Source organism: Scomber scombrus, chromosome 3 (genome assembly GCF_963691925.1).
Source record: "Scomber scombrus chromosome 3, fScoSco1.1, whole genome shotgun sequence".
NCBI lineage: Eukaryota > Metazoa > Chordata > Actinopteri > Scombriformes > Scombridae > Scomber > Scomber scombrus.
The window spans coordinates 27,045,744-27,064,391 of record NC_084972.1 but is presented as its reverse complement, the minus strand read 5'-3'; the positions used below and the strand labels follow the sequence as shown (position 1 = coordinate 27,064,391).

Here is an 18,648-nt window from a genome sequence, read left to right as displayed (position 1 = left end):
TCACAAGCTTTTAAATGGTGGCTGGCTTTTATTGTCTTTATCTTACATAGTTTAAGATGTCTATAGCATACGGTGTATGTGTGAAATTCGTAGTGTGAAATCAAGCTGCTTTGCTGTTTTAAAAATAGGCAACACCAGAATTGGCAGTTTTTTTAGACCTGAAAATCTGCCACCACGACAAGCCGAGTAAGAAAATATCCAAAAATTGTATTTCCTTTGCCAGCATTTTTGTATCCAAGTAGCTTTACTTAATAATCTTCCCCTGGCTCCTGCCCAGCCCCCATCAGGAGAGCAAGGCTAACCAGACCTCAGTCAAAGCGTGTTTACACACACAGTAAGGCTTGTTTTAAACTGTGTGGTAAGTAACAAGAGTGAGTGGGTATTAATTGAACTCCAGCATACAATTCATACTTTTGCACTTTTAACATCATCCTAATTCAGGAAAATCCCAAACTTTCATACAGATACACACTTTGACTTGGGTTTGAGTTCTGCATCATGTTTCATGTGTCTCTAAAGCTTTGTTGCTCTGTGGGTTTTTTGTACTGTATTTTCAAGCATCTGCCTTCATCTCTCATCTTTATCTTTGTGTCTCTCTCTCTCTCTCTCTCTTTATGCTCTTTTCTTCCCCCCCGCTTTGCCATCACTGCTTCAATGCTCCTTGCTGGACCTCCTCTCCTTCCTCCCCCACCAGTTTGCTACGGGCCCTCGACCAACCCACCATCAGGTAATTTACCTTTGCTGAACGCCTCTCTTGCTCCCTCTCTCTCACATCATCATCGTCATCATCATCATCAAAGCATTTTGTTGGTACCTGCTGGCAAAGGGCCTTCTGTGGGACGTCTGCTGTTCCTTGAAACGTCTCCGATTTGAATGCCTTCAAGTATCTTGGATACAGTTAAAGAGATTTTGACTATCGCAGGTTTTTTTTCTGAGTGCGCTGCTTTTAATCAAGATATCCAGGTGCTCAGAGCTGTGTGAGGAATATTCATGCTTATTTTTAGGCTGAGATTGATCAGAGAATTTAATAGTTGGTATATTTAATGGTCCTTTATAAGGTTTAAATGTAATGAAACATGTAAGTGTCGTTGGTCCTGAGTGGAACAAGTAAGCACTTTGATTATAAGGCTGTTTACATGATAGAAACTTGTCCTTCGTTACATTTAATTACATTAAACTAGGCGTTGCTCCTCGTCGTCTCCTGATGAAAGTTGCTCAGGATTTATTGGGATGATCAAAATGCTAATTGGTTGTATATCTGAAATTTGCATTAGCAGTGTGAGTCCTTTTATATTTAACTTGTTGAAGAAGAAACGATGAAAAACAAGGAGAAGCCACGTTGTGCAGATTCAGTTACTGACCTCTCACTCAGAGAGCTCTCTCTTACAACTGCATCCACCCCAATTCAACGGGCCACTTAGTCACTGAATGGCTGACTAGTGCCGGTCTCACCATAGGCCCAAACACACAGCGCTATTATTACCTTTAATATTATATGTGTTGGGATGTGGTGTCTTTAGTTAACTGTCCTGTGAAACAGCTGTGACGACAGTTTTCTCGTTTATTGTGTGTCAAACAAGACATTGGCAGTGAATATCAGTTCTTGCCCACCTCACTAACCTGTTATTTATTGACATTTTTGATAGAGAGAAGTTAATTTACCTTTTTTCTTCACTTTTTTACTAAGGAGAAACCAGGATGGATCCTCTATGATATTTAAGCTTCATGACAGAAAACTGTTGTTGTTTCACTGATTATTAATCTAAATCTGTGTGACTTTTTGCGATGGCAGAGCCTCCGGAGACCACCATCTCATTTACTAACAGTAATTACATCAAGTTACTGCAATTAAACTGTTTTCTATTTTAATTTGGGTGCGAACGTTGTGACTAATTTTCTTCACAACCACAACTACAAGTCATATTGTAGATGGACACAGATGACAGCAATACTACTGATACTATTTCACATTGCTTATTGACTAGTTAACATTATTACTTGATAACTTAAATAATCAGGGGCAGTAATTATTGATTTTCGGGGTAAAAGAGAATGAAGTGATAAGAGAAATCATTCAGTGGTCAGGTAGGCTGCAGTCCTGGAAAGAGGATGTTGTGTGATTGAGTTCATGAATAACATTTGTGTGTAATTTACATCCTGGATTCTGTTTAGCTGAAGGTTGACCCTCCGTGAACCCGGCGTCATTAGATTATGAAGGGCGTGTTAATGAGTTCACGTCTGGCCGCGCAGTATTTACAACGTTGTTTGTTTTTACCCTCGTGGGCGCTAACGGTGTCGGACATGTCTGGGCGCTGATATTCGGTCCGTGTGACTTCCTGTTTTCTTTTTGTGTTTGTTGATTTATGATTTATGATTTATGCAGCTGTCCACTTTTAAAATTGATGTGTTAGTCACCCCTCCTGGCCCCCCTCCTCGCCCTCCCACCACTCCTAAAAGTTGTACCCTGTGTAACTTGTTGTCTAACATCCTCACCTTCTGGAAGGTTGAGTGCAAACAATATTTTTTTTAACAGACTATAAATAGTATGCTGTTTAAGTGTGTCGGGTGTGTTTGCTGGCATTAGCGTGAACACACACACACATAGATACATATACACAAGTGCATGCTCTGGCTGTCACAAACTGGCGCTTGGTTCTCTTGTGCCACCACGGAAGTGGAAAGCAGATGAAGCTGAACAGTGGCCTTTTATACCGATGAGAAAAACGGCCATTGTCGCCCCCCTCCCTCAACCCCCTTCATTCCCCTACACGCCCCCCCCCCCCCCCCCCCCCCCCACGCGAAACACACTCGATGCACAGCAAAGGGTACATAGAGATCAGAAAATTAATTCATTTGCTCAAAAACATAAGTCTGTCCTCAAACAACCATCATCATTGTTTCATGTATTTTCCTCCACTTATCTGTGTAACCAGTTTCATTGGATTTCAAATACTGCTTGTATTTGTACTTGTGTGTGTGTGTGTGTGTGTGTGTGTGTGTGTGTGTGTGTGTGTGTGTGTGTGTGTGTGTGTGTGTGTGTGTGTGTGTGTGTGTGTGTGTGTGTGTGTGTGTGTGTGTGTGTGTGTGTGTGTGTGTGTGTGTGTGTGTGTGTGTGTGTGTGTGAGCCAAAAAGGTCGAAGTCAGTGGAAGTTACAGTTTAACAAACAACTGTTGTTTCCTTCAGAGAGCCCTTCAGTGTCAGTGTGTAAATTACTGGATTAATCTGTAAATTTTATCTTTGAGTGTGTCGTCTTTGTTTGTTGTTTAGACAGTGAGAAAATGTCACATAGTAGTTTGAACTTAACCCAATTTTCTTTGTTAGCATTTTTACCTTAACTTGCACCTTACAGGGTATAAAGATGACAGCTTTTTCACTTTTAGGTCACTTTGTATAAACTGTGCTACGATGCTGAAGGAAAAGATGTAGAAATGCAGATAAAGAGAAGTTCAGACGGTGAAATGATTCAAATCATTTAAATCAGTCGGAGCTAAGTGTGGTTTTTTTCTGTTCTCTACATTAAACCCACAAAATGTCTGAGCCAAAATACCCAAACTAGCAGGGCAGTCCATAAGATAGACGGGCGGGGGAGGGGGGTCTTTACCTCCTCTGTTGTTCAGTCAACGCTGCAGTTTACAGCCAGGTCTGTGGGGGCTGGAAAATGCCAATTTGGCAAAGCGAGATGTGAGACTGGTGCATTGGCCTAAGTGCTCGTTTTCAGAAAGGGAATACCTCATGGTGTGTGTGTGTGTGTGTGTGTGTGTGTGAGAGAATGAGAGAGAGAGAGAGAGGCTTGTGTGCATGTTGCTTACGTCAGGATGGCATATGGCCACGAGTTGAAATGCTGATACAATTTGACCGTGACTGGTAAGCTTTTCCCACTCTACCGCCCACTGATGATAAACCAGTGCTCATTTTATATCGTTCCATTTATTTATTTATTTTGTAGAAGTGATTCAGGAGGACCAGCCGTCGTGTCATGTAGATTGAAATAACTGGGTAGTTTCCTCTGTCTGTCTCTGTCTGTGTGTGTGTGTGTGTGTGTGTGTGTGTGTGTGTGTGTGTGTGTGTGTGTGTGTGTGTGTGTGTGTGTGTGTGTGTGTGTGTGTGTGTGTGTGTGTGTGTGTGTGTGTGTGTGTGTGTGTGTGTGTGTGTGTGTGTGTGTGTGTGTGTGTGTGTGTGTGTGTGTGTGTGTGTGTGTGTGTGTGTGTGTGTGTGTGTGTGTGTATGCTTACCTGCTTATTCTGTATTGAGGCTTCAGTCTCCCATTGGCTCTTCTCTCTCTCCTGCTTTCAATACTCAAGGGAGGATTCAGGCCCATCCAGGTAACATTAACCTCTGTCTCTGCGGACCTGCATGGCATGATGAGGATCATCCTGAAATGATCCCTTCCCCTTTAATGTTTAACCCCTGCACACCCCCTCACCCTCCTCTCATCATCAGTAGAGTGAATGCTCAGTAGACAGGTCCTTTCTCTTCATTTCATCCCTTTCTTTGTCCACGTCTTATCTCGTAGAGGATCATTACTGGACTTTACTTTTCAGTTCGAGTAATTTTTTCTTCATCCATTATTCATCTTTAATGGACTTGCACAGATTAATGAACAGCATGCGGAATGAAAGAGATATGGTATATTCCTCCTAATAATATGGGTTTTTTTCCAGCTCCATTTTATATGTTAACCCTTACAAACTGTTCGGGTCAAATTTGACCCGTTGTGACATTTGACAGCTGTAAAAACACCCCAAATGTCTTTTACCCTGAAATTTGATTCACAAAAATTAAAATATTTTTTAAAATATTATACCTATGTATTGATGCTACAAATTGTTGTCCATTGATGCTGTTCCGGGTCAAATTTGACCCATATCTCCTGACATGGCTTTTTGTTAAATTAATAGTTTTAATAAGATAGAAGTTATGAGGATTTATTTTTAGCAGTGGAGACCGATGGCTCTAATGGTTATACAATAAACCCCACAGTTCCATAAAGTTCAGTTTCAATAAAATACATTTCAATCATTATTGCTATGTTATATTTTCATGTCTTAGGTAAAATAGGACATGATATTGTGTGGATAGTAGCTGTTTCTTCTCCAAAAATGAGTGGTGTTAAACCTAAAAAATACACTCTCTGCTCTCTCAAACATTAATCAAGGTTTAATCACTTATTGGTCAGTCAGATCAGTTATTTATGCTTTTTGTTCTGTTCTGATCTGTGGCTCAAAATTGGGTATAGACACTTTTTTATAAGGGGAACATACTGCGATGGTGCAGAATATGAACAGTATGTAAGGGTTAATGTGATATAAAGTGTCTGTTACCTTTTCTTTTCTTTTCTTTTCTTTTTTTCTCGTAGATGCCCGTTGGATGTGCAGTGATTATTTTAAAGTTACAAACTTCCTCTTTTCATCAAGTGTTTAAAAGTTGTTTTGTCTGTTTACTTGTATTTCTCACCATGTAAGCACTTTTTCACAGAGACTCTCTTTGGGATAGCTGCTAATGAACAGTTTCCTGGTAGTTTCCCAGATTTCCACAGGGCCATTTATAACAAAAGCCATTAAACTTGATTTATTACGTTTTAAAGGTGATTTCCCTCCCGGGTATTTTTAGATGGTTTTACAGCATTGTTGATTCTGCTCTCCGTCAGCAAAGCACACTGTGACTCTTTGGTTTGGAGTCCTCAGATGTTTGGAAGTCGGTCACAGCTTTTGGTAGCGGCCTTTCTTTCAGATTCATTTTAATTTATGTGCCATTCAAACATAAAGCCCACCCAAAAACGTTTAAACCGATTGTGACGTTTCCTGTATAGAAGTCATTGTAACTGTAGGCGTCAGTACAGTATATTTCAGTGTTTCTGTGCCCCTTTTGAAGCACATGAAAGGGCCATATTGATGCCTGATGGACGGAGGCATGCTGTGTGTCACACATTGAGCACAACTGTAAGGTTTGACCAAAGCAGCTCAGGCACAAGAAGAAGAAGAAGAGGTATTTGAAGCCATTCAGCAGTCCAAGTGTTTTTATTTTCTGCAGCTGTGGAGTCTGCTGCAGCATATTACTGTGGAGTCTGCTGCAGCATATTACTGTGCAGTCAGACCGGCCAAAATGAAGAAGAAAAAAAAAACAAACCTCACCAATACCAATACCTGAAAAAATAGGAAAATGTATAAAAAAACAAAACAAGAAGTAATAATAAATTTACACTTTGGCAGCGCCCCCTTTTTTAAGGTTTTGGGCCTCTGCCTCAGCAGGAAACATTAATCTGTACAGTCTCTGCCAACACTGTCTGCTCTGCTTCGCTTTAAAAAAAAAAAAACTTCTTATATGGGATAAAGTTTATTCTACTACAGGAAACATCATCACAGAAAGTCCTCATCTCTCAGTAGATACTTAATGCTGAAATATCAATCACCAAAAATTCAACAGATATTTAAACCCAATGACCCCACAGGCGAACAACAGTATAAACCACTGGTGTGTGTGTTTAGGTGTGGGATATCTCCATGGCAACCGTTAGATTTTTAGTTGATCTCGTTACGTGTTTGTCTGCGTTTGCAGCGGCGGCAGCATCTGGTTTCACTTATCTTCACTAAATGTCAAATTTGTCACAATTCCAAACCGCTCTCCGGTTAACGTCGGCCCATCACAGTCTCGCAAACATCAAGGAAAAAAAAAAAAACTAGCACAAGAAGTGAAACTATCGGTTAGATCACAATACATCTTGATTAAAAAAAAAACAATGGAAAGAAAACTCAACTGAAACTAGACATGAAGCACATAACTAGAAGAAAAAAGATAAATCCGCTGCCGTCATTAATATTTTTTAATGCCAAATTGACCTGCTTTTTTTTTTTTCTCTCTGATGTAAGTTGCTGAACAAAATGAAGGTGGAGACCACAAAGATCCTTTTACAACATGTACGAACTTCACAGTAGGAACCTTGTGCTGAGCAGGCCATATAGTGAATGTGCCATGGCTTTCTTTACTTACATTTTACCTCCATATGAACGACTTGTTTTTAAAGCCTCTGTTCAGTTGATTAAATGATTATAGGATGAAATATTTAGGACCAAAGAGTCTAAAAAGGGAGCCGTACTCCCTACATTGTTGTCATTCAGATTATTGCTCGCCAGCTACAGCATTAAATCCAAACTTCTGAGATGTTTAGTGACGTTATTCATGAAGGATCGGTTGATTTGTAGAGTTTTACAGCGGTATGAAAGTGTGCGTTCGAAGCTTTGTTGTGAATCATCGTGCGTTGTGATTGAAAAGTTTAGAGAAAGATTTAAAGTCCTGCTGCTGAGCCTCCACTTTTCCTTTTTTTTTTCTTCAGTTGCTGATAAAAACAGGGTTGGCTCACTGTGAGAAATGTGTAGGCCAAATGGTGAAGACATCTGAAAAACTACTTTTTTTGTATTTGAGATAAAGCGTGACAGCACGCTGAAATGAGACTGCTGCCTCTAGGATAGTGCTTAATATCTTTTTGTTTTCTCTCTCTCTTTCTCCGTCTCTCTCTATCTCTCTCATATGATTCCTTCAGTTTTTCCAGAGGCCTCAGATGCAGACTGCGAGGCCCACCATCCCTACGAACACACCCTCCATACGGCCTGGCTCACAGACTCCCACAGCGGCTGTTTACCCCACTAATCAAGCAATCATGATGACCATGGCACCTATGCCTTTTCCATCCCCACAGGCTGCTCAGTACTACATCCCACAGGTGAGACTGGCACACGGAAATGGATCGCTCTTATTTAATATAGCAGTGGATAACTTCAATTATCTGCCCATATTTCAGTATCAGTTGCATTATAGTTTCCTAAAAACATTTCTCAAAGTTTGAGAACTTTGAGAAATGTTGTTTTAACACTCAGGTTTTAATATGGATTAAACAAACAAGATATAAGATATGTTAATTAATGAGCTGCAGAGGTGATAGATGTATTTTGTTACCTTTGGACTATCAAAACTGACTGCTGGCAATGGCACAATGACTCTAGATTCATGAGTGTGATTGATTAACAAGAAAGTGAATATTTCCCAAAATGTCAACCTATTGAGTTACTAGAAAGATAAAAGCAAAATGGTGTAGAGCAGATTTAACAGGAGACTGAACCAAAGTTGGATTTCTCTTTCAACCATGTAGCAAATAAATTTCACCATGTAAAAAAAAAAAAAAATAGCATTGAGTTCATATATTTTATTATTTAATGAATTTGTATGAACGTGTTAATCTCCCTTTCTTCTTTTCTCGCAGTATCGCCACAGTACGCCTTACGTGGGACCTCCTCAGCAGTATTCTGTACAGCCTCCAGGGTCTGGCACCTTCTATCCTGGTCCAGGGCCAGGGGAGTACCCTGCTCCATATCGTGAGTCATTAATCCAACACAGACACACAAACACACACACGCACGCATCACATACTATTTCCACACCCGTATCACATTTCAAATATGATCTCAGTTGCAAGAATACACACTACCCATCACCCTTGTGTGCCCTGAGAGCGGGGACCTCTAAACTGTGTTGTACTAAAACATGTTTCTCTTTTCTCTTCTTCTCCTGTGTTTGTTTGTTTTTTCTTCTTTTTCTCGTGAACTCATTCAGATCCCCTCAGGTACCACCCACCTGTCTCACCCTCTGTCCCTGCTCCCGTTCAATCAGCTGGTCCACCCTACTACCAAGGACAGACTGTGTACCCCCCCTCACCCCCCATCATAGTGCCTACACCACAGCAACCTCCACCACCAGCCAAGCGTGAGAAAAAAACAGTGAGTATCTCAGTAGTTCACCTGATGTCTCGATATTAGATAATAAAAAAACTCTGAGCCTCCATTTTTAATACTTTTAATGTTAAGAATCGGTTGCTTTCATGTAGGGTTGTGAGATAAAAAGGCAAAACTTTATCTGGAAATTTTAATCTATGCGTTGAGAGTAACAATACATTTAGCCTGGTCTAAAATATTTAATGTTTTGGGGGGGGGAAATGGAAATATGGTACATGTTTAATTAAAACACAGAATTTAAACTAGCTTTCATGCTCTTGTGTGAGTGTTTAATCTTGACTATAGCACTCATACCACAAATGTATGTATAGCACAGCTAATTTTGAGTCTGTTGTAACACATTGAAATACTTATTTTTAGATGTCACTGGCCTATTTCCTTTTGCCGTATCTTAAAAAATAAGAAGGGTTGCATTGTACCACACACTAAATTCTCAGAGTACTGTTGAATATAGTGGCTTTGGCAAACACCAGTATGCTTACTGCATAACCAGGTGTGTTTATTTAATGGCATCCATCAGAGATGATGGAGCGTGTGAGCCACCGTAGTGCCAGATGTGGCTCAAACATTCCCCAAAAACCTGGTCACATGACATTATTAGCGGTCGGTGCAGCCACACTGTATTTACACCTAGATGTGGTGCTTTTCTTTAGCTTGTGACAGCACGCTGAATTTGATTTTGTTTTTGGAGTGTGATGCTCATTTCGGGACACGCGAGAAATGATTAATTCCTAATTTAGTCCTGTCCCTTGTTATTTTGTGTATTGGTTTGCAGCTGTGTAAGAAAGTGGCTGCTGATATAACACAGACTCCTTGCTCTCCAACATGAATAAAATACGGGTCGCTCTGAGACTTGGGTGCTTTAGTGAGGTCTGTTTTTTTGCGCCATTGTCCTCCCAGATCCGTATCCGTGACCCCAATCAGGGTGGCAGGGATATCACTGAGGAGATCATGGCAGGGGGTTCAGGGAGCAGGAATTCAACGCCTCCTGTCGGTCCCCCCTCCTCTACCCCCACCCCTCCACAGGTATGGCTCAACAGGCTGAATGTTTTTTTTTCTCTCTCTCTGACACTCTTAACACACCAATCACTTACAGTCCTTACATAAAGAGCAGCTGATTAGACTCGATCTTTGGCTGAGGAGAGGAAGGACGTCTCATGTTGCTTGGTATGGTAACAGAGTGTGCTTTAATCTTGTGTGACAGACAGAATCTGCCCTCTATCTTTGGTCATTTATTCTGCAGTCTGACTCTTTTTATGATGAATTTATGATGGCTTTCTGTGCAGAATGTTACATGCATGTTGTTCATTGCACAGGACTTATTGTATATATAAAAATACATGTTTACATGATATAAGATAAGATGTATCTTTATTGATAAGTGACAGCATTACAGTGGGAAAAGGTAGCAGTGTAAGAGTGATAAAATAAATAAATAAGCTACAATATACAGTAAACAATGTTGTTTTAGCAATGCTATAATGACCATATATAATTATTTCTCAGTCTCTTTATTAGAATACAACCAGAACATACAGGAAATGTGTATGCAGTATTAAAAAACAAAATCAGAAAAAACAGCTTCTAGAGGCAAAAGTGGCAAGTATTTAGTGTGACTGCCCCTTACACTTGAGCAATAGCAGTAACCTGGCTCTCTTAAACCTAAATGAAATGGAACCTTAATTAATAATAATAATAATAATAATAATAATAATAAGACCGAAAAATAAATATGGATTAAAACTTTGCTAAAACAACAAAGCTAGTGGTGGCCCAAGACTTTTGCACAGTACTGTATATAAATGTGCACTATGCATAAGTTCCTGAGATTATATACATGTATGCAATGTTACTGGGATCAACACAGTAAGGACAGCATCAGTCTTTTTTTTAGTTGGAGTGGGAGGAACTGGGAGCTGTGGTGTTGTGTAGTTGAATGTCCTTCATATACAGTCATACATTCCTGGGATTATTCAGCTCATAATTCATGATTCATTTCAAAAACATGATATACAAAATATGTTTAGTCATTGTGATCGCAAGTAGTGAAAACCTTTTTACATTGAATTCTCTTAACAGATGTGATGGATTCACTGTGTAATCTTGTTATCAGCTGTTTATATCTTACACTTGCTTCCTCTCTGTCACTGTAGACTGCGTACATACTGTCTGTATTCTCTTGCTCCTTCTACAGAATCCACTCAGACTCTCGTGTCTGTCAATTCTTTCATTAACTAAAGAATAATTTGGATTTCTTTCTTTGTGCACAAGTAAATATAAAAAGGCAAGAGTTCTCAGTACTGTTCTCTTGGACTATTTTAATAGATTAAATGAAGCATGCCCAAATTTGACTGGATTCTGAAGAGGGACATTGTGACTTCTTTCCTTCCTGTGTCCTCTGTGGATGTTAACAGTGTCTTTCCTCTCTTTCTCTGTCTTTTTGTGCCCCTTCTTGATTTTATTTTATTCTTCCGTATCTGCATCTTTCCACCTTTATCCTTTACTCTGCTTTTTTTCTGAGTGTTTCCCTTTCTTCCTGCCATTCCTTCTGCATTGATCTTCATTCTCCATCTTGTCTCTTCTGTCTTGCATTTCATTGCCGTCTGCTAATGTAACCACACCCCATCGGACTCTTTATTTCTGCTTAATTCTGCATTTGGGCTTGTTTGTTTGTGTGCGCGCGCTTGCCTACATCTTTGTGCCCGTCTTTTCTGGTTTTCTGTGTTGCTAGTTTTTATGGCCGCACCCTCATTATCCTCACATTTTCTACCTCAAATCGCAGCAGCAGCTGAGCAGCAGCCAGACTCCAGAGCAGCAGCAGCAGCAGCAGCAGCCGCAGCCTCCTCAGCCACAGCAAGCCCATTCTGGAGGCTACACGATGGAGCCCCCCCAGATACCGCAGCCCCAACAGCCCCAACAGCCCCAACAGCCACAGCAGCCACAGCAGCCCCAGCAGCCCCAGCAGCCACTGACAACTGGGGCTTCAGACAACAAACCAGGGCCAGGTCTGCCCTAACACCCCCTCGCTTCTTAAAAAAATACATCCACAACTGCTAATAATAGGGCTCCCACTCTTCAGTTTTAACCATATATTTAGTTTTTTAAATTGTAAAAAATACAACATTAAATCCTCCTCACAGAATACTGGCCTGCTCTGCTCCTGTCAGCCAGTGGCGTCTTTGGGGTTATTTTCCCACAAGACACTATTTGCTAAAACATGGATTATGTAACACTTTTCTTTTCTTTGCACACTGCACACCAAATGCCTTCACTTTCATTTTCTTTACCTATCAGAGTGAAGTGTCAACAGGCTTCTTTGCTTTTCCTGCGGTTAACTATTATATCAGCATTTCTTCTTCCTTTGTGTAGAGGTTTATTTATAAAGTTCATACAGCAGTTTTTAATTATCCTAATTGATACCTTCACGTAAATGTTGCAACATATTGTTTGGCTGGTTTGTGTCAGCCGGTCACAATCTCTTAATTGACATTAATTGCAATAAGTGGCATAATTACCGCAAAGGCCTCATCTCCAACAAAATGTTAATTAGTTTAAAGACTACTCAAAGCCGTGTTTCCATCCAAGCATCTTTACACACATTATCTATTTAGAAAACCTGTTATTACAGTAAGTGATGCAAATCCTGTAAAACCTGTACCTGAGCAGATCCCATTCTGAAGCCACGTATTTATTATTTATCTGCACTCCTCCTCTTCCTCTTTCCCCCCAGATGAAACGCCAAAATTGGAGCCAGTTGTCCAGAAGTCTTCCTCACCTGGGCTTGTGCAGCCCAAAGCCCCCGTAGAGAGACTGGAGGCCAACACTCCTGCAACTGAGCCCTCTCCTCCTGCCGAACCAGAGCTTCCCTTCCCCGCCTCAGTGGCCGCCCCCGTCGCTCTTCCACTCGCGGCAGCCAACACCAGTGAACGTCCCTCAGCCAGGGAGTCCGCTGCTCCAGCATCGTCTCCCTCCCCCTTTTCCTCCTCCTCTGGGGAACATAAACCGTCTTTGGCGCCACCTCAGACTCCCAACATAGACAAGCCTGTTTCAGAAGCCCCACGATCTCTGGCTGCCTCCCCAGCGCCGGCTCCCAAAGCTCTGAATGGCCTTGCAGACTCTGGGACTGAGTTGGACCCACCAGCTCATGAGCCTTCTCTTCTGTCCACAGCTGCACTCCAGCCCCAGGCCTCCGCTCCTGCTTACAGAGAAGCCTCCTCCTCCTCTGAAACCTTGCCCTCTGATGTAAGACCAGAGGTGCCCATTGCTGCTGCGCTTGCCTCTATGCCACCTGTGGCTGTGGTGCCAGTCACCCTGACCTCAAGCCCCGCCCCAGCTTTGCCAGTTATTCTCCCACCCGGCCTTCCGCCTCTAGTGCAGGCCACAACAGAGGCCGATGAGCCGAGCAAGTCCTTGGACACTAAAGACCTCGTCCCCAGAGCGGCGACAGAGGCACATGGAGGCATTACTGACAGCAAAACAGAGTCCCAGCAACAAGAACTCACCAGGAAGAGTCCCACTACAGGTACTGTATCTGTCGCTTGTGAAGGTAAATCCAGATATGACATTTTTAAAAGTTTACTGTAAAACATATTAAAGCCCAGATAATTTGTTTAATTGTTACTTGAAGCAGTGGAGTAATTAACTCTACAAGCGGAATTTTTTTTTTAAATGTTATGAGTCCAATAATTCTTTTATGCTTTTATTATGTCTAAATAAATACAAGTCTGGCATGTCTCAGGATTTAAGGTTTTATGAATGCTGTACAGCACACACTGCAAATAATCTCTTATCAAACACCACACTGACACAGATTCCCAGGAAGTGTAGGGATGGGTTCTTTTGATCTGGTTCCCTGTTGGCAGAATACCTGGATTTGTTAAGCTCCAATGCTAACAAATCTCTTATCGGACTTATTTTATCTCGCCTCAGTCTGAAAGATAAATGAACGAGCAAGTATGAACAACAGAGTTAAATGAAAATAACGAAGATTGACAGTTCTTTTAAATGGCTAGAAATGGGAAGAATGTCTGCTGCACTAGTTATAAAGCATTGAAAATAATAACTCCTGAAAAGTCCAACTTTTTTCACCTTCTCTCTGCTTTTTCAGATCAAATATTTATTTTTGCACTGGATTTTTAAGTTTATTTATATTTTGGTGAGAGATCAATGAGGTTTATTATACTTAGAGAGTGTTAAAGGCATAGCTAAGTAACTTCAAATCATTTTATTTTATTATCAGGCTTCCACGATATTAAAATTAAACTATCGAGCACCCATCACAGGTTTAAAATATACCTAAGAATTATTTGTCTGGTCTGTTCAATCTAGATTTAAATGTATACAGTTTTAGGGATTATGAATACAGACTGAAAGATTTCTGTCTTTTTAATCCATTATGGTTTGGCTGTTTGCTGCTTGGCTGCGGCTGACTACATATTTCTGCTTTTGTATTTTCCTGCAGTAAATCAGACTGCTTCTGCTATACCAAAGACCTGGAGGAAACCAAATGAAGGGATCTCTGCTGGAGATGCACCTCAAAAGGAGGAAGAGGTAAGAAAAGACACCGGAACTGCTCAACATGCAGGACGAGATAATAAGACCGAACAAGCTATAGTGAGTATTTAAAGGAGCAGTGTTGTAATATTTAGTGGCATCTAACGGTGAGGTTACCACCACCACCACCACCACCATCACCACCACCATCACCACCACCACCACACACACACACACACACACACACACACACACACACACACACACACACACACACACACACACACACACACACACACACACACACACACACCTTCCAAGTGTGTAAGAGATCATGCAGAGGCCGCAAAACCTGTGAAAAACGTAAGATAGATGTTTTCATGTCCATTCTGGGCTACTGTAGAACCAGGGCGGTGCAACATGGCGACCTCAGTGAAAGGGGACCCGCTCTCTATGTAGATATAAAGGGCCCATTCTAAGGTAACAAAAACACATCAATTCTCACTTTCAGGTGATTATACACTTAATTAAAACATACTTATGAGTATTAAAATCCATTTCTGCCAAATCCGCTCCTCTAGATGCCACTCAATTCTACACACTGCACCTTTAAAGTCCTACATAATTGAATTGAATTTGAATCATCTTAAATTTTAGATAAGTTCAACTTCAAATTATGTTCAGTATATTTCTGCTTATAGTCAAATAGACAATAATTATCATGTAAAACTGACTTACTTTTCAAATATTTTGTGAGATTTTTCACGTTTCGATATCTCATTTTGTACTTTTGTACATTCTTACACTGCCTCCAAAGTATCAAAGAAGGGGGGACACAGATTATGTGAGCGAGCAGAGGAAAGGCATGATGTAGGCAATAGTGTAAAATGTTTCCACATGTGTGGTGGGGGAAAGCAGACATAAATGACTTTGGGGTGTCGTTATCGTCTGACTACGACAGCAAGGAGTTATCCATCATCTTCATTGCTCGTCTGGCCCACTGTACGTATAATCAGCTCTGCCCCTCTCTTGTTTCCTCTCCTTTTTATTGTTTTTGCTGTTAGGTTGTTGCTGTGGGACAATTCACAGGTTTAATCAGGAAGTTCATGTTCTGACTTTAGTGTGACTAATAAAAAGTCCAAAAATATACAATTACAATGACTAAAAACTGCTTTTTAGTAAAAATAGAAGCAAAAGAATCCCCTTTTTTTTCCTTAAATCTTTTTGAATGTACAGATAATAACAGTTGAATGAAAGTAGAAATATAATGAAAACCATACCAGCATAATTTTGACCACTGTAACTGTTGGGCTCCTATTTTCTTGCTTTTTCTCTCTGCATTTCATCATCTTTCATCCCTGAGTCCGCTGTCTTCACTCTGTGTTTATTCCTTCATTCCTGTTTCTTTTCCTGCATTTTTTTAAATCCTTTTTTTTATGCGTCCATCCCTCTCTGCAAATGACCTCCGAGTATTTTATGGAGAAATTGTAATGCTACTAGTGTTGAAATTCTATGGACTGTCAGATATTTATTCTGCAATTAAGAGTCTTTTTTTTGTTCTTTAAATCTCCAAAATAAGCTAAACTATTTAGCAGCTAGGAATGTGTAATCTTGCTTAAGTTTAACTATGCGGGACATAATGCTCGCTGACAGATATTAAGGAAATAAGTCACGCATCTGAAAACTCAATCTCGCCTCCACACAGGACGAGCCGAGGCCAGTAGATGAGCCTGCTGTAGACCAGTCCCTGCAGTCCGCTCCACCAAGCAGCAGCAGCCCCGCGCCGCTACCGTCAGGCTTCAGCTCCACTACCGCCGCCACCGCTGCTGCAGCTCCCGCCAACAGCCCCGAGGCCGACGGGAAGCCGGCCGCCCCAGAGGAGAACGGAGAGTCCGAGCTGGAGCCCATGAGGAACGGGGCGGGCCACACGTCGGAGACGGAGAGCAGTGACAGTGGGGTCACCCCAGGAGATAAGGAGAACTCCACGGGGGCTCCACAGGACATAGAAGGTTAGAAAGGAGCCGGACAGATGTGTGGAAAAGCTTTCAGAGTTTTATCAGCAGTTTCTTTCCCAACTTGAATTATTTCTTTGTGTTTAAACTTCAAATCTGGAACACGTTAACATGTGTTTGTCCCATTTGTTTTTGTTTTTAAACGTGTTTCTCTTTCCTTTTCAAACCCTTCTTGGTGGTCCAGACCTGTCTGAATCCGGGAAGCGTCAGTATGATAGGGAATTCCTGTTGGGCTTCCAGTTCATGCCTGCCTGCATACAGAAACCTGAGGGACTCCCACCCATCAGTGATGTGGTGCTGGACAAGGTACGTAAGCCACTTGTTGCAGAGGGCCCTGCATGCAAAAATGTCTTATTGTTATAAGAGCTCTCAGGCAATTTGAAGGTAAATTGAAGGCTAGATGTAATGTGTACCATTAGTTTATCTAACAGGTAACCAACCACCTTAGGAGGCCCTAAATGTGTCCTTTAACATGGATCTATTGTTAAATTATGGCCACAATATTTGCCTCTCTAAATAGAAATCATATGTATCAGTGTTCAGTTTTCAGTGTGTTTCCAGCTTCTCAAAAATGATAAATGAAACCCTGATGTAAATGTACGTCACATATCTTCACATTTTAAAATGTTGGACGGATAAATACGTAACTTGAAGTGGGCTCAGGGAATTTGTGGAGGGCATTATTCAGGCACCGCCGAGGTTTTTTAAAATTCTAATCAATTAAGTGATTACAACATAGATTTGATGAATGAAGATTTGTTGCAGCCATCGTTTTGAATAACCTTTTTATCTAATGGGGTCCTTCATTATTGGCTCAAGTAAATACAGACATTACCTCACTTTACTCTGTTAGATTTTGTGCATTGAAATCAAAGATACAACACAGAGAGTTTGGTTCATTCTTCTGATCCACACACATACATATGGGTGGAGCATATGGGCCCGCTGAAATGCTGTTTTGATTAAAATCACATTGCTATTATGTCACACTTGGCAGCATTTTAAGAGTACATGCCCCACCCCCACCTCTCCGAAAAGAACAACCAGACCGGTTGATGCACAATCCCATAGTCTTCTTTTTCTCTGTGGGAGAAAGTGAAATCTCGCTGGAAAAGAGTAGCGAAGAAGTCAAGGACAGCTTAAAGACAATGAGCTGGATTTGTTCTCTTTTTCTCCTCCCCCACAACTATCTCTCTCTGTCTCTCTTTCTCTCTCTCTCCCTCTCTCTCCTGCGTTCCTTTCTTCCTTCCTTCTCTTCCACATCTGGTTCTGACGTCTCTTTCTCTCTCTCTCTCACACACTGAACGACCTGCTGAACCAGTCCAGCAGAATTTATCGCCTGTAAAGTAAAAAAAAAAAAAAAAAACAACACCAAAAAACTGCTAATGTTGTGTGACTGTCATTTACAGCTGGTCACCTTTAAAGCACCATCCGGTTAGAAATGCAAACACTTTCTCACCAGGCTGACTCCTTTTGCCCTGTTGCCAGTACTATTAGAGGATCACTGCTCCCCCTGCTGTTCAGCCCAATCTCTCTCTCTCTGTGTGTGTGTGTGTGTGTGTGTGTGTGTGTGTGTGTGTGTGTGTGTGTGTGTGTGTGTGTGTGTGTGTGTGTGTGTGTGTGTGTGTGTGTGTGTGTGTGTGTGTGTGTGTGTGTGTGTGTGTGTGTGTGTGTGTGTGTGTGTGTGTGTGTGTGTGTGTGTGTGTGTGTGTGTGTAAATATATATGCTCTGTGTCCTACAGATGAACCAAAACAAGATGCTGTCTCGAGTGGATTCCAGGGTGATTTCCAGAGGACCTGATTTCACACCTGCCTTTGCAGATTTTGGCAGGCAGATGACCGGAGGACGTGGAGCTGCTGTGAGTCACGCATGCCTACTCACACACACACACTCAAGCTCCCACGATCATTCATAAAGACGCACACACTCACTCCCCTAATTCCACCTTCGTTTTATCTCAAAACTCAGGCACAACAGATCTTTTTTTCCCCAAAAAATATTGAACCATTTTTGTAATCTACTAGAGCGTAGCGACATATTAGACACAACTAGACAAGATATCAGGTCAGTGATAAAGCTTTCCAGTACAAAAGGTGTGATATTTCACAAGATAACGAGCAAAGTCTTCTGGCAAGGCAAGGAAAATTTATGTCTATTTCAACAACAAGGCAATTGAAAATGCTTCACAGGATATCAACGCAACACACAGCAAAGATGATGAATGACATTTAGATTTGTAACTTTTCATTAAACACACAGAGACTCAGACACAGACTCAACACTGCACAGACGGTGTGTCGTGTTGACAGAAAGAAAAACTGTAATCACGCTGACCTTCATGTTCTTTCATCGCATCCT

At 41.2% G+C, this 18,648-nt stretch overlaps 1 protein-coding gene across 3 annotated transcripts in view; it reads left to right on the top strand.

Annotated features, from left to right (window-relative positions):
- Nucleotides 1–18,648, top strand: part of eif4g3a (eukaryotic translation initiation factor 4 gamma, 3a) — a 53,183-nt gene that overhangs the window by 17,650 nt on the left and 16,885 nt on the right. Inside the window, exons 4-15 of one of the 3 annotated variants that reach the window (XM_062415589.1) lie at nucleotides 695–727; nucleotides 4,303–4,323; nucleotides 7,539–7,718; nucleotides 8,256–8,367; nucleotides 8,606–8,769; nucleotides 9,685–9,810; nucleotides 11,567–11,789; nucleotides 12,515–13,306; nucleotides 14,246–14,334; nucleotides 15,983–16,286; nucleotides 16,474–16,595; nucleotides 18,032–18,148. In XM_062415589.1, the coding sequence (XP_062271573.1) occupies nucleotides 695–727; nucleotides 4,303–4,323; nucleotides 7,539–7,718; nucleotides 8,256–8,367; nucleotides 8,606–8,769; nucleotides 9,685–9,810; nucleotides 11,567–11,789; nucleotides 12,515–13,306; nucleotides 14,246–14,334; nucleotides 15,983–16,286; nucleotides 16,474–16,595; nucleotides 18,032–18,148 (2,283 nt within the window). The remainder of the gene's footprint in view (nucleotides 1–694; nucleotides 728–4,302; nucleotides 4,324–7,538; nucleotides 7,719–8,255; nucleotides 8,368–8,605; nucleotides 8,770–9,684; nucleotides 9,811–11,566; nucleotides 11,790–12,514; nucleotides 13,307–14,245; nucleotides 14,335–15,982; nucleotides 16,287–16,473; nucleotides 16,596–18,031; nucleotides 18,149–18,648) is intronic. The other 2 variants (XM_062415590.1, XM_062415591.1) reach the window with 2 other exon arrangements.